At 42.7% G+C, this 14,701-nt stretch overlaps 1 protein-coding gene across 8 annotated transcripts in view; it reads left to right on the top strand.

Moving 5' to 3' along the window:
* LOC110531730 (adhesion G protein-coupled receptor L3) overlaps positions 1-14,410 on the top strand; it is a 336,356-nt gene extending 321,946 nt beyond the window's left edge. For 2 of the 8 annotated variants that reach the window (XM_090183775.1, XM_021615077.3), the window contains 6 exons: positions 621-789; positions 1,194-1,319; positions 2,482-2,578; positions 8,617-8,745; positions 10,156-10,173; positions 11,968-14,410. In XM_090183775.1, coding sequence (XP_090039901.1) covers positions 621-789; positions 1,194-1,319; positions 2,482-2,578; positions 8,617-8,745; positions 10,156-10,173; positions 11,968-12,986 — 1,558 coding nt within the window. In that variant the 3' untranslated portion in view covers positions 12,987-14,410. Of the gene's footprint in view, positions 1-620; positions 790-1,193; positions 1,320-2,481; positions 2,579-8,616; positions 8,746-10,155; positions 10,208-11,967 lie in introns of all 8 variants that reach the window. The other 6 variants (XM_021615086.3, XM_021615085.3, XM_090183778.1 and 3 more) reach the window with 5 other exon arrangements.
* Positions 14,411-14,701: the final 291 nt, after the last annotated feature.

Genomic DNA, 14,701 nt, shown 5'->3' with positions numbered 1-14,701 from the left:
CAGCTACTGAATACAGTGGGACAAAAAAGTATTTAGTCAGCCACCAATTGTGCAAGTTCTCCCACTTAAAAAGATGAGAGAGGCCTGTAATTTTCATCATGGGTACACTTCAACTATGACAGACAAAATGAGAAAAAAAAATCCAGAATTTTTTATGAATTTATTTGCAAATTATGGTGGAAAATAAGTATTTGGTCACCTACAAACAAGCAAGATTTCTGGCTCTCACAGACCTGTGGCATCTTTAAGAGGCTCCGCTGTCCTCCACTCGTTACCTGTATTAATGGCACCTGTTTGAACTTGTTATCAGTATAAAAGACACCTGTCTTTTTTCTCATTTTGTCTCTCATCTTTTTAAGTGAGAGAACTTGCACAATTGGTGGCTGACTAAATACTTTTTTGCCCCACTCTATGTATGCACAGGGATCTGTCAGACAGAATGCAGGCCCTAGTCCACAATCATCACTGGTGATAGTTTGTGATAATTCACATACATTTCTTTAGGAAATTACAGACTACAAAAATCAAAGATCTTTTCGCAAGTATTCAAGTTGAGTTGTTACTTCTCTAGCAGTTCTGAGAACGTCCAGAATGTTGACGTTGTCTCTTTCTGCTTTCAGATCGTGGGTGATTGGGGCCATAGCGCTGCTCTGTCTGCTGGGCCTGACATGGGCCTTCGGCCTGATGTACGTCAACGAGAGCACGGTCATCATGGCCTACCTCTTCACCATCTTCAACTCCCTGCAGGGCATGTTCATCTTCATCTTCCACTGTGTCCTCCAGAAGAAGGTGTGTGTTTTACTCTAACCTTGTGGTTCAGGGACTGTATTCACAAAGCGGCTCAGAGAAGGAGTGCTGATCTAGGATCAGGTCCCGTCCTGTCCATGTAATCTTATTCTTTGTGATCTAAAGGCAAAACTGATCCTAATTCAGCACTCTGACTCTGAGTAGCTTGATAAATATGCCTCTGTATTAGCGTGCTGTATGAGCTTTAGTCAGCTTCTCAAACCACACATGAAATGCAAAGTGGTTAGCTCAGAATTATACATGACATGGCTTATTACCATGTAGCAAGCTAGAGTGTAATGTAGTTATTAACTACAGTATTCATTTTCTCACAGTATCACCAAAAAGTTGTTTGGTTTTCTGCATCTGAATGGGAATGTGTGTGTGTGTGTGTGTGTGGTTCACAGGTGCGTAAAGAGTACGGAAAGTGTCTGCGTACCCACTGTTGCAGTGGCAAGAGTGTGGAGAGTTCCATTGGCTCTGGGAAGAGCTCAGCATCCCGCCCACCAGGGAGATATTCCACCGGTTCACAGGTAGGTAGCGCCTCTCCTCTCACCTCACCTCAAATGGCAATGTACTTGGTTGACTACGAGCATATCTGATATAGATTTTTACTTCATTCTATCTGCTGATGTTGACCCGGAAAGTTCATTGTAGCCCATTTAGTGTATTTACTTGGTCAATGTTAATTAATAGGTTGTTAACAATACATTTATGAATCATGCAAATAGTCTATCAGCCTGTCACGACGGAAGCTGGTCTCAGCGTACATAATTAACCCTTTAATTACATATAGCAGCACATTGACACAACGGCTAACCGCTACGCCGAGTTTTCGCCATCAACCGCATGTGAACGGAAGCGGTCGTAAACACCCTGTAATTTATCGGCAACTCGGAGGCTTTTAAATGAACGTGTAATTAGCAAAGTACATCGTAAACCGGTGGGCTCTGGGTGGTTAGGGAGGTAGGGTTCTCTCTCTAAATGAAAGTTGGAAGTGAGACTTGGACAGAGAAAGAGACCTTTGAAATATGAACACTGATCAACCCAACTCCCACACAGCGCTGGGTTGAAATAGAATTATCATGTTTTTCTCTCAAAGACTTAAGCTGTGCTTGATTGAGCCTGTACCTCTCAATGGAACCAATGGAATAGTCCCAAAAGTGCAAACCCTGCCCATGCTTTTACTGCAGGCAGGCTCGATCAAACGATTAAAGTATCTGAATACTGTAAATACTATTTGAAGGTAAGTCTGCTCCCACAAGCACTTTTTCACTTGAACATGGCCTTGACTTTTACAGCAGTGTGGAGTTATGCGAGGTAGCAATAACACCAGTGAAACTTAGCAATAACAGCAACAAGAGGTAGCAATAACAGCGACGAGAGGTAGCAATAACAGTTGCAACGCCTCAAGTGCGATAACACTATTGTGAGATGTGGAAGTCAAACCTTCACAAAGCCTTACAGAAAAACACAGTAACAAAGAATACAGTAATGTACTGTGTACGTCTTCAGCAACAAGAGGTCTGAATGAATGTATCAGCACAGAGTTGAGGTGTGTTTTTATGGTGAATGTTGCTGCACACACCCAAGACAGACTGTATACATCCTAACTGGAAGCCACCTTTAAGCACTGATTCCATTACCGTTACAAAACCCCACTGATGTGTTAGTTGTAATGTTCCCCCTCTGCAGAGTCGGATCCGTCGGATGTGGAACGACACAGTCAGGAAACAGTCAGAGTCGTCTTTCATAACCGGCGACATCAACAGCTCGGCATCGTTGAACAGAGGTAATATTCAGTCAATTTGCTCCGCACATGCTTGAACGCGCCGCAACCCACTAGCCTCTCCTTTAGGTTTTCAACGTTGTGTGATGTGGAGGAAGAAGGGGAAAAAATAGCCTTTGTGACAAAAGCGGAAGGATTTTGTGTTGGGTCCTGAAGAGCTCATGGGTGCTTTTGTTCCACTTCCGCACAAAGACACCTGTTTGGAATGATTGCCGAATAATGGTCGTCTGTCTGGACCGTGATTGTTTGAAGCAGGTGTGTTAGTGCTGGGCTGGACCAAAATCACAAACACAGTAGCTCGCTAGGACTGGAGTTGGAGATTCCTGCGTTATGCTCATTCAGTGTCCTGACTATGAAATATGCGATCCTTCAAGTCAGCATATTAGTCTATGGGTTGTTCTCACACTTGACAAGAGATGGTCCACTTTGTGACTTGTGGCAGAACTAGAATAGGGGAAGAGTTGGATGAACATGTTTTAGTTTCGTGTTTTAAGATGAGTCATTCCTCTCCCCCTCACCTGCTCGTTTAGAAAGTTGTCCTGCTGTTAATAAAAAAGTATTCATCCCTTACTTTATTCAAATAGCAACTCATCCCAAATGACCTTGACTTTTGTAAAATAATGAAGCTTTTCAATGTGATAATGCAGTTAGTGTATGTGCTAATTTATCAAATTAAGAAACTTTTCATTTTTTTCAAAAGGGTGGATTTTGCACCTGATGGAACCAAGAACCAAAGTAAATGCCAATATGAATTGCACAAAGCATGAATACATTTGCCTAACCAAAAAGCAGTTGGACAACAGCAAAATATTTATTTGAGGCAGGACTATTTGTAAATGCTATACCCGTCTTCGTGACAGCTGTCAACCAACAAAGTGCAAAACCAAGAAAGTAATGGTAATTGCTTTGTTCTTTAAAAATAAGTTGAACCATCCACAAATGCTCATCTCCCAATTTCATTATATGATGACAATTATCTCCCAATTTCGTGATATGATGACAATTATCTCCCAAAACAATCATGGAAATACACAGTAGCGCATTGGATAAGGGGTCCAAATAAATACACAGTAGCACGTTGGATAGCGGTCCAAATAAATTCACTGTAGCGCGTTGGATAGCGGTCCAAATAAATACACAGTAGGGCGTTGGATAGCAGTCCAAATAAATACACAGTAGCACGTTGGATAGCGGTCCAAATAAATACACAGTAGCGCGTTGGATAGCGGTCCAAATAAATACACAGTAGCGCGTTGGATAGCGTTCCAAATAAATACACAGTAGCGCGTTCGATAGCGGTCCAAATAAATACACAGTAGCGCGTTGGATAGCGGTCCAAATAAATACACAGTAGCGTATTGGATAGCGGTCCAAATAAATACACAGTAGCGCATTGGATAGCGGTCCGAATAAATACACTGTAGCGCATTGGATAGCGGTCCAAATAAATACACAGTAGCGCGTTGGATAGCAGTCCAAATAAATACACAGTAGCGCGTTGGATAGCGGTCCAAATAAATACACAGTAGCGAGTTGGATAGCGGTCCAAATAAATACACAGTAGCGCGTTGGATAGCGGTCCAAATAAATACACAGTAGCGCATTGGATAGCGGTCCAAATAAATACACAGTAGCGCGTTGGATAGCGGTCCAAATAAATACACAGTAGCGCGTTGGATAGCGGTCCAAATAAATACACAGTAGCGCGTTGGATAGCGGTCCAAATAAATACACAGTAGCGTATTGGATAGCGGTCCAAATAAATACACAGTAGCGCATTGGATAGCGGTCCGAATAAATACACTGTAGCGCATTGGATAGCGGTCCAAATAAATACACAGTAGCGCGTTGGATAGCAGTCCAAATAAATACACAGTAGCGCGTTGGATAGCGGTCCAAATAAATACACAGTAGCGAGTTGGATAGCGGTCCAAATAAATACACAGTAGCGCGTTGGATAGCGGTCCAAATAAATACACAGTAGCGCATTGGATAGCGGTCCAAATAAATACACAGTAGCGCGTTGGATAGCGGTCCAAATAAATACACAGTAGCGCGTTGGATAGCGGTCCAAATAAATACACAGTAGCGCGTTGGATAGCGGTCCAAATAAATACACAGTAGCGCATTGGATAGCGGTCCAAATAAATACACAGTAGCGCGTTGGATAGCGGTCCAAATAAATACACAGTAGCGCGTTCGATAGCGGTCCAAATAAATACACAGTAGCGCGTTGGATAGCGGTCCAAATAAATACACAGTAGCGTATTGGATAGCGGTCCAAATAAATACACAGTAGCGCATTGGATAGCGGTCCGAATAAATACACTGTAGCGCATTGGATAGCGGTCCAAATAAATACACAGTAGCGCGTTGGATAGCGGTCCAAATAAATACACAGTAGCGCGTTGTATAGCGGTCCAAATAAATACACAGTAGCGCGTTGGATAGCGGTCCAAATAAATACACAGTAGCGCGTTGGATAGCGGTCCAAATAAATACACAGTAGCGCATTGGATAGCGGTCCAAATAAATACACAGTAGCGCGTTGGATAGCGGTCCAAATAAATACACAGTAGCGCGTTGGATAGCGGTCCAAATAAATACACAGTAGCGCGTTGGATAGCGGTCCAAATAAATACACAGTAGCACGTTGGATAGCTGTCCAAATAAATACACAGTAGCGCATTGGATAGCTGTCCAAATAAATACACAGTAGCGCGTTGGATAGCGGTCCAAATAAATACACAGTAGCGCATTGGATAGCTGTCCAAATAAATACACAGTAGCACGTTGGATAGCGGTCCAAATAAATACACACGTCTAGTGCAGACTCTGAGGTCTGAGTGTCAGAGGCATTATATAATCCTCCTAGACCATATCTGCACTAGATGATGATGCCACCCCCCTGACATTTCTCAGGGACGACTCCTCTCCAGACATTGGGTCCCTTGACGGAGGGGTTGAGTCCCTGCCACTACCTCACTCTCTCAATCCGCTCGCCCTCTCCCTCTCAACCCGGACACTAATACGCAGTTTAGATGATGGATTGATGTTCGACGGTGAGAGGAAGTGTCGAGATCTCAATAATTAGGCACTCAGCGACGAGCGTCATCCCAAGATGTTGGCTCTTAGCTGGGGGAGCGAGAGAGAGAAAGGAGTGGAGCTCAGTGGAGTGGGCAGGCCTAGAAGACACTGCCATAGATATATCACTAAGACCAGGAAGAGGGAGTAAATTAATTAACACGTTTTCAGCTCAAGGCGTTGAAATGCGTCAGGTCTGATGTGTAAAGCGTGAGAATAAACACTAAGTCTGCACAGATGCATTTTCAGTCTGGCGCAGGATAGCACATCATGTTCTGAAGCGTCATAAACATCACAAACCTTCTCCTTGCTCTTCTCTGCAATGTTATTATGGAATTACAGTATGTGTGGAAGAGAATACGTCTCTCCCTGCTAGTCCTTCTTCAACTCAATATTCAGTTCCTTGCCTCAGTCTCTGCATAACTGTTGCTGACTCCATACTTCTCTCCTCTTGAGAGGGAAGCATGCAATCATCTTGATAGCCTCGACTTGTTTAATTTATCCCCGCATTCATGATTTGGAAATGGTCCAATATATCAAACACAGACCCAATAAGTGGGGGAACCAACAGAGGGTGGGGAGGAGCTGTTTATAATTTAAAATTAGGCTGGTATTTTTGGAAGGCTTCAGAATAAGAGAAGCAACAGCAACAAGAAATGAGTACATAGTGATCATATCAAATGGAAATTATAACCTAATGTATACATACATCCATATTAATAGCCACATCAAACAATGTATGCAAATGAAGTCTAAAATAGGAGTTTAGTTGAGTAAATTGTGATATTGTGATTCTGTTCCGATGCATCGACGTGATTGTTGGAGTTGAAGATACTCCTGCAATGAAATATTCATAAAATGATATGCCTCTTAAAACTCACTTGGTGAAGTTATTCAACTGGATAACTGATTGGACTTAAATCTTTTTTGTTGTCGTCCTTTGGGCAATTATAATGTCGGCCATTTTGTTCATGCTTTGCTGTGTGGTCAGAGGAGTAGACAACCCAACAGGAAACTGATTTAGGTTCAAATTCTAGTCAATAATACATGTTCTAAGACGATAGCACAGCTACAGAATATCGCCTGTAGTCACACATAACAGAAGATTCCCCTCTGTACCATTCCCATTATGCCCTTGCTGGCCAAATTACACATACTGTAACTGTTAGCTCATTCCCAACATGTTATCATTAGGTCAGTGCGTTATGCCCTTAGTACAGTATGCGTAACGGAGCTGTACACAATCTTCAAAGTTAGCTATCATAATTAGTCATACATCTTCCAACTCTTGCCATTTCCTTGAGTCCTCTACCTCTCCTTTCAGAATTGGTTCAGGCGTAGAATTGAGACACACAGACATTCCCTGGCACTGTATGTACAAGACCAGAGTTATCGGTCATTAGAGAACCAGTTTGTCTCCTTCGTTTCTCTCTCTCTCTCTCTCTCTCTCTCTCTCTCTCTCTCTCTCTCTCTCTCTCTCTCTCTCTCTCTCTCTCTCTCTCTCTCTCTCTTTTTTTTTTTCCTGGCTCTGACAGATTCAGAGCACTGCGAGAGAACAGTGTCCCTCGTCGGCAGAACTAATTGGCATGCATTTCCGCCTCTGCTGAATTTTTTTTGGGGGGGAGATATTTATGCAGTCATTGGTACACACTGCACACTTGAATGGGGTATGTCATAGAGCGCATGTTAGGATCTCAATAATATCATATTATGTGCTCTGAATCTGAAGAGAGAAAACATACTCTTAGATGTTTCGGCAATTTGAACATAACATATAAACAGGAGCTTATTGCAGATATGTTCAACTGGATACCGTAACTCACAATATTTCAAGATTTCGCAAAATGTTTCAATTTCCCCAAAAAGTCAGTCTGTTTTTTCTTCACTAACTGCTGTGCGGCATTCAACCCACATCCAAACTACCTCCTCATTCATAGAATTTGTGTTATCTTCTAGTCTAGATACATTTAGTCACATTGCTCAAAGTTAAACGTTTATTTAGAACTGATCTGGGAACAGATGAGTCCCACAGGCAAAGGCATCAGTCACTGCCGCATAGTCCGGAGTGACGATTAGACAAGTAGAATCAGAGCCTCTATTTTCACAAACCTCCACTTTTGCTCAAACGAAGTCAAGTAGAAAGACGTGGTACAGGGAAAAGGGACTGCGAAGGGACAACAATCAGCACTGTAATGGCACTTACCATCCATGAGGATGTTTTATTTGAGGGTATTTCTGCCAGGGGATTGTCTATGGGAAAGATGAATGCCAAGAAGTGAAGGCAATATTTTACTGGACAAATGATATGGGAGATGTAGACCATTTACACAACGTAATACAGTAACCCGGAAATGTTACCTGCCAAAAGCTTTCATAACATCCTTCTTCAAATCAAATGGAGTGAACATGTTCTATACTGTAGAGTGGTAATTTGACCATGTTATGTCCAGGTATGTTATTGAAGTGTTATGTCTTCGTTTTGTGTATGTCTATGCTTCAAAACAATGTCTATGTATGTACTGTTGCACACTGTCAGCGAGCATCTGTACCTTGTACATGGGGTGGAATTGGGAGGGGGGGAAATGACATTCAGCTCAAAAGCATTTGTAAAATGACATGGTCAATTTGGGCCCCCCCCCCCCCCCTACAATTCTACCTCTTGAATGTGAGCACACCAATTCCAACAATGCTAAATGGACGTTTATCCCATTGAATAAGCAGAGTCATCATTGACCCACCTCACTGCTGCCGTCGTGATAAACCATGATCATGTCTGTTTCAAGCTTTGCTACGACTGTAGCCCGACTGTTTAACAACTCGCCCTTAATGATCATGTGAATGTGTATTGCTGTCATTGCCTCGGCTGCGTCTGCCTGACTGATACATATGTTCTCTCTCTTTTTCTCTCCCTCTTACTTCCCTCTCTCTCTCCCTCTGTCTCTATCTGGCTGCTCCAGGGGCAATGGCTAACCATCTTATAACTAACGCTCTCCTCCGTCCCCATGGCACTAACAATCCCTATAACACATTGCTCGGGGAATCGGCCGTCTATAACAACCCGTCAGTGGGCATGTACAACATGCAAGGTGTGCCAGCCTTCTTTTCATTCCTTCATGAATGTCGCTGGAATGCCGCTAGACATGACTTTTTTTGCTACACAAATCTGCGTTTGTCCCCAAAAGACCTGCTGGAGGCTTTTGGCGGGAGGGGGTTTATGGTGGCTTCCCATTGGGGCATGCCATTCCGTCACTAATCACTTTGTCACACTCCAAACTCATTCATGTGCCTCACTTGCCTGGCATGCATAATTCAGTGTGGGGAAATGGTGCAGCAAACCCAAACTATTGGGAAGGGACGTCAGCACGCCAATTGGGAGCTGAAAACACCACCAGTCGTTTGATGTTTTGCTGCACTGTTGTCCGTGAAGCTTGCTGTGGTTGTCCGTGAAGCTTGCTGTGGTTGTCCATGAAGCTTGCTGTGTGCACTGCAACTTCAAAGTGTTGCTGGTAGATTGTTGAAGGAACATCCTTGTTCTGTTAGTGCTCCCAATCAATGATTCTAATATTTAAAAAAAAACACAGAAGGTGAGCTCCTAATGAAGTAGCATAAACAAAACTTTTCTACTTCCGGGCTCCTTTCCAATAAGACAACATGATGTTGGCAATTTTTATGACACTAAGCCGCCTGAACCTTCCTAATTATGTAAAGGGACAGTATCCCATTGGTAATTATGTAAAGGACCAGTATCCCATTGGTAATTATGTAAAGGGCCAGTATCCCATTGGTAATTATGAACCTCAAAATCTGTAAAGCAGTATGTTTTCCCAACCAGCAAAAAACAACATCAATGCACTACAATACTGTTGTTTTGCAGTTCATTAAAAATAATGCACAAAACGAGAGAATTTTCTACCAAAGCTGTCCAATATATTAAAAGTACATGTCAGGCAAATTGTGTCTGAAAATGTGACTGAAATGTATTTAGTCAGATCAATACTTCTGAAATGGTTGTTCGTCTTTCAAGACTAAACTGTCAAATAGGAGTTTTATGGAGTAACACCAGCAGAGCCAATTACTGTATCAATGATGAACCCGTCCAAATAGTACTATCATGACTTACTGAAATCCATGATTTGGTTTTCTCTAAAAAGCCACTTCAAATGTCAGCTAACTTTAGCCACCGCTTACCAAAAACCGATGGGAGAGTGATAGGGGCATGTGCACAAGTGTTTGTTGGCAATGGAGATTACTAGCATGTAATGTAATAACAATATGAATAGTGTACGTCATATATGTAAACGCATCTTCCCCCCTTGAATATACTCTGGTTATAGTTTCTAAGACAGTGTTATCAAATACGCATGGTGACATCACAAACGGGAGGTCATTTCTGGAAACGCATCATCAAGCCTGTGTGAACGTCTCTTCTACCTGTTACTGTTATGCTTACTTGTGGTTTTTTCTTTGTCTTTCCTTTTCCTCATGCTGTCAATAAGACCCCTACAGAGAGACAAGTATGGGAGTCAAACTAAACATTGCTTACCAAATGTAATTGACCTTAGCTTTACTTTCTTTTCACTCTATGCTGACAAAGGGGGAATGAGAAAACAGTCATCTTATTTGGAAGTAGAACTGAACTATTCCAAATGTCAGACGCTCCTCTGAAATAATCACCCACTTCTGGAGAATGTCCATCAAATATATTCACAAAGGAGATGCCTTGAAAGAACTTGATGTCTTCTGCAAATCGATCAGCCCCAAGGAGCATCCATTTTATATAATAAGATCCAGAGGGGGCTGGTGGGAGTAGCCATGAGAGGACAGGCTCATTGTAATGGCTGGAATGGAATTAATGGAACAAAGTCAAATGTGGTTTCCATATGTTTGATGTTTTTAATACCGTTCCATTTATTCCAGTCATTACAATGAGCCTTTCCTCCTATACCTCCCACCAGCCTCCTCTGATAAGATATTGTCATCCTGTATAGCTGACATTGTAATCCATAATATAAGATTCAATTGTCCAAAGTAGCCAGCATGCTCCTGGTCCTAAGAGATTGAATTCATCTCAAATGTTGGCCAATCAAAATCCGATGCCAATCTTGGAACTTGGTCACCACCGGCATATGTTACTGTTTTACATTAGAACAAGTTCAGCCGCACTTTGCAGAAAACAAAGGTCAAACCTACATACAGTTTTTGCAACAACAAAAAAAAAGAGGTGGAGAGGCTTTAACTTTAGACATTCCTCTTTCAAACACCTTTTAAATATCCTGATGACCTTGTGTGAGGCTGAATGCTGACATTTCCTACATTTGCATTGACGCATCCCTATAAGACACCGTGGACATTTTAATATAAAACATCCATACTTTCTCTGCATGAGAGAACAGAAAGTATTTTCCTAATGTATAACTGTAAAGCTGACCCCTTATCACCATGTCCTCTATGGCCTATATGTATCATTGCGGAGTCATTAAGTTTACCATTAACTTTCTTTCTACATTAGTCTATGGACAAATCCATTTAAAGATTACGCTTTCTTAAAGGTAGACTCAGCAGTATGACATCACCATGCTAACAGGCATAAAAAAAACACACACAATTCAAATCTGCCATGACTGCTACTTTTGGCTCATCCCTATATTCAATTTTGTTTTTGTCGATGGCTGTAGGCAGGAAATAGCCCCCAGTTTATGAATATGGCGTATTGCTGAATGTACCTTTTAAGTCGGGGATAATAGAACTGGGGTCGAAATGTATAAACAGAGCTGTAGGTAATATATCTCACTCTTAAAAGGAAATGCATGGCTGTGGTTTGTTGTTGTTGAGTGTATGTGCCTAAAGCTTACATGTTGTCAATTGTCACACGTATAAATGTTCTCATGTTTGGACAAAGTTATTCCCAACAACATCACAACACAAGCCAAACAGAGAGGATCGCGATAGAAATGTAGATTGCATTACTAGTACTTGAGTACTTGTGTGTTGCTTGAGTACTTGTGTGTTGCTTGAGTAAAGGTAAGTGTATCTAGTATTGACTGACTACGTTGAATCATTGAGACAATCTTGCAGTTTGTGAACATACCATATGTACACAACACAAAAATCAAGTGAAAGATTGTTGACCTATAGGCCAACATATCACAATCGGTGAGCCACCCTGAAGGTTCCACAACACACGGAAAGAAAGCCGAATGTGTGCATGACCACGTCCAAGCGGCTGACATTTAGCCATTCTAATGAGCGACCGCTACTTCCGTCCCTCTCATATGAGCTTCTCTCCTCTTTTCCTCTTTGTTCCCCAGAGGGAATCCTGAACAATGCCCGGGATACAAGTGTCATGGATACTCTACCACTGAATGGTAACCACGGCAACAGCTACAGCATCGCCAGTGCCGAGTACATCAGTGACTGTGTCCAGATCATCGACCGGGGCTACAACCACAAGGAGACCACGCTGGAGAAGAAGATCCTGAAAGAGCTGACCTCCAATTACATCCCTTCCTACCTGAACAACCACGAGCAAAACCGCAACCTCATGAACAAGCTGGTGAACAACGTGAGCAACGGAGGCAAGGATGTTAGTCTGGGGGGTATGGGGATGGGTGTAGGGATGGGGGGGATGGGGGGGATGGGGATGAATGTGGCGCTGGGTTTGGATGATCAGTCTTCCTTCCCTCCGCACCTCCACGATGAGGGTCTGGGCCTGGAGTTGATTCGGGAGGAGTCCAACGCCCCTCTTCTGCCCCAGAGACCACCGTTGCTGCCGCCCGTTGACAACCTCCACCACAACCACCTCCACAACCAGGGCCTGCCGCATCAGCCTCCGCTCCCCCACCTCCACCACCCAGCCTTCTCCTCGGCCACCACCACCTCGTCCTCGTCCCGCCGGCGGATCCCGCAGGAAAACAGTGAGAGCTTCTTCCCCCTGCTCACCAACGAGAACACCCAAGACGTGGAGCCCACTTTGCCCAGCTCCCAACCCCACCACCCGCACCACCACAGGGACTCCCTCTACACCAGCATGCCCGTGCTGGCAGGCCTACCAGATACCACAGCTAACGGCACCTCCACTGCCCCCCTTGCTGATAAAGATGCAGGAGAGGGACTACCGGCAGGGGGCAGGAGCCCCGAGGCCAGCCAGGACGATGTCTACTACAAGAGCATGCCCAACCTGGGCTCACGTAACCACCTGCACCAGCTGCACTCCTACTACCAGCTGGGGAGGGGCAGCAGTGACGGGTTCATTGTGCCCCCCAACAAGGAGGATCTGCCCCCCGAAGAGGCCCCCCAGGAGCCCTCGCACCTGGTCACCAGCCTATAGGCCCACAGACCCAACCCCCCTGACCCATTTGCCCCAATTCCTTATTGCCGTGGTTCCCGCTTTTTTCTGCCTCCCCTTCGCCCTACACGTTCCCCTGTTTTTTTTTTACTCCGTGTCCCGAATTTGAAAAGCGAAACTGATGCCTGTCTCAATACTGACAGCAAACAGAATATTGAAACTGTTATGTTTTGTGGATAATACGACTTGACTCGGTTCGATGTTGGAGAAATCTATTGATGTGCATTTCACTTTTTTTGCGAGATGCCGAACCTTGTATGGATTGATGTGTTTTCTCTCAGTGGGAGGGGAGATGAACACACGGGACAGCTGGATCTCGAGCTCTGAAATGTATTTTGACAGTCCAAAGGAACTACAAACGGACCCAAAATACATTCTGCCTCTAGTTGATGTGTAGAGTTAAAAATCGGAACAAATCAAGAATAAGACTATTTTATTATACTTCTGTATCCATACTGGCTTTTTAAGGGGGGTTCTTCCTCTATGGTGATTTTGCAGTACATTTTGTGCTGACGTGTTCCTGCAAGTTCGACATTAACAGATTTTGAACAATGAAGGAATTTAAATCACGTGTGCTTTACAGCATATTTTTGTTTTTCTTGTTTTTTTTCTTCCTTTTGCCGTAACAATAATAACCGTTGAAGAAGATGGAGGGAAAAAACTAATAACAGAGAATTCTGAGGTATTTCTATGTAAATGTACAGATACTAGCATTGCACATAATAGTATAATTTTTGTTCCACTCAAACCTTTGTCTCTGTAAATGTAGTTGGTTCGGAGCATTTCCTTTTTGTTGTGCTGGTCTTGAGCATTATTTTGCCTATTTTTTTCCAAGAAACAATAAACAAAGCAACAAAACTAAATAACACCGACAAAAAAAAAATCACAAAACACTTATTAGCGTACATAGCGGTGTAACCACAAATGTTTTCCAAACCATTTTATTTTACAGTTTGGTTATTTCTTCACTGTGTGGATAGAAAGAGAATTCTGGTTCACCCACCATAGAAGGGGACGAAATCACAAGTGTCAGAAAAGTTAGCCAAGAGTTGGCCTGCAGAGAGAGAGAGCTATTTTCTTTCCTCATCAGTTAAGAGACAGGTGCTTCTCGGAGAGAAAGTGAACAAATTGAACATCAATAAGTAACTGGGCACTGCAAAAGTTTTCGAGTGAGGAAAAACAACTGGAAATATATTTATTTATTTGTTCAAATGACAAAGTACAGTGATAAATGGAGGTAAAGAATTCAGCAGCACAGAGTAGTTTTTATTATGAGTATGATTATGGCTTTTTATTTATTCATTTTTGTATGGGTTTCCAAGTTGAATGACCTCATAACTAATATTTGTTGTAACAGTGAAACTTGTTTGCCAACAAATAAATGACTGATTAAGATTTACCACGTAGTTATCGCAAAGGTTCTGTGTTTTTTTTTGTTGGGTTTACATTGCTGTTACTCCAAAAGGCGAAGCAAGGCCTTGGTTGTGAAGATAGTGTTGTTTGAGCTCTGTTTCGAAGAAATCCCAATACATTCAGCTATTTCATGAACACAATAAAGGAGGATGTGTCACTGCTGGTTTAATGTACTCTGTATATGTGGGAAAGCAACTGAGTGAACGTCAATCAATTTACTCCACGACGAACGGCGGGTAAGTAATCATTCATTTTCATATGAATTTTGGCCTTTATAACAATGG

This window comes from Oncorhynchus mykiss, chromosome 9 (assembly GCF_057628025.1).
Source record: "Oncorhynchus mykiss isolate SJ-2025 chromosome 9, ASM5762802v1, whole genome shotgun sequence".
In the NCBI taxonomy this organism is placed as follows: Eukaryota; Metazoa; Chordata; class Actinopteri; order Salmoniformes; family Salmonidae; genus Oncorhynchus; species Oncorhynchus mykiss.
The sequence above is the reverse complement of the archived record's forward strand: the minus strand, read 5'-3'. Positions and strand labels throughout refer to the sequence as shown.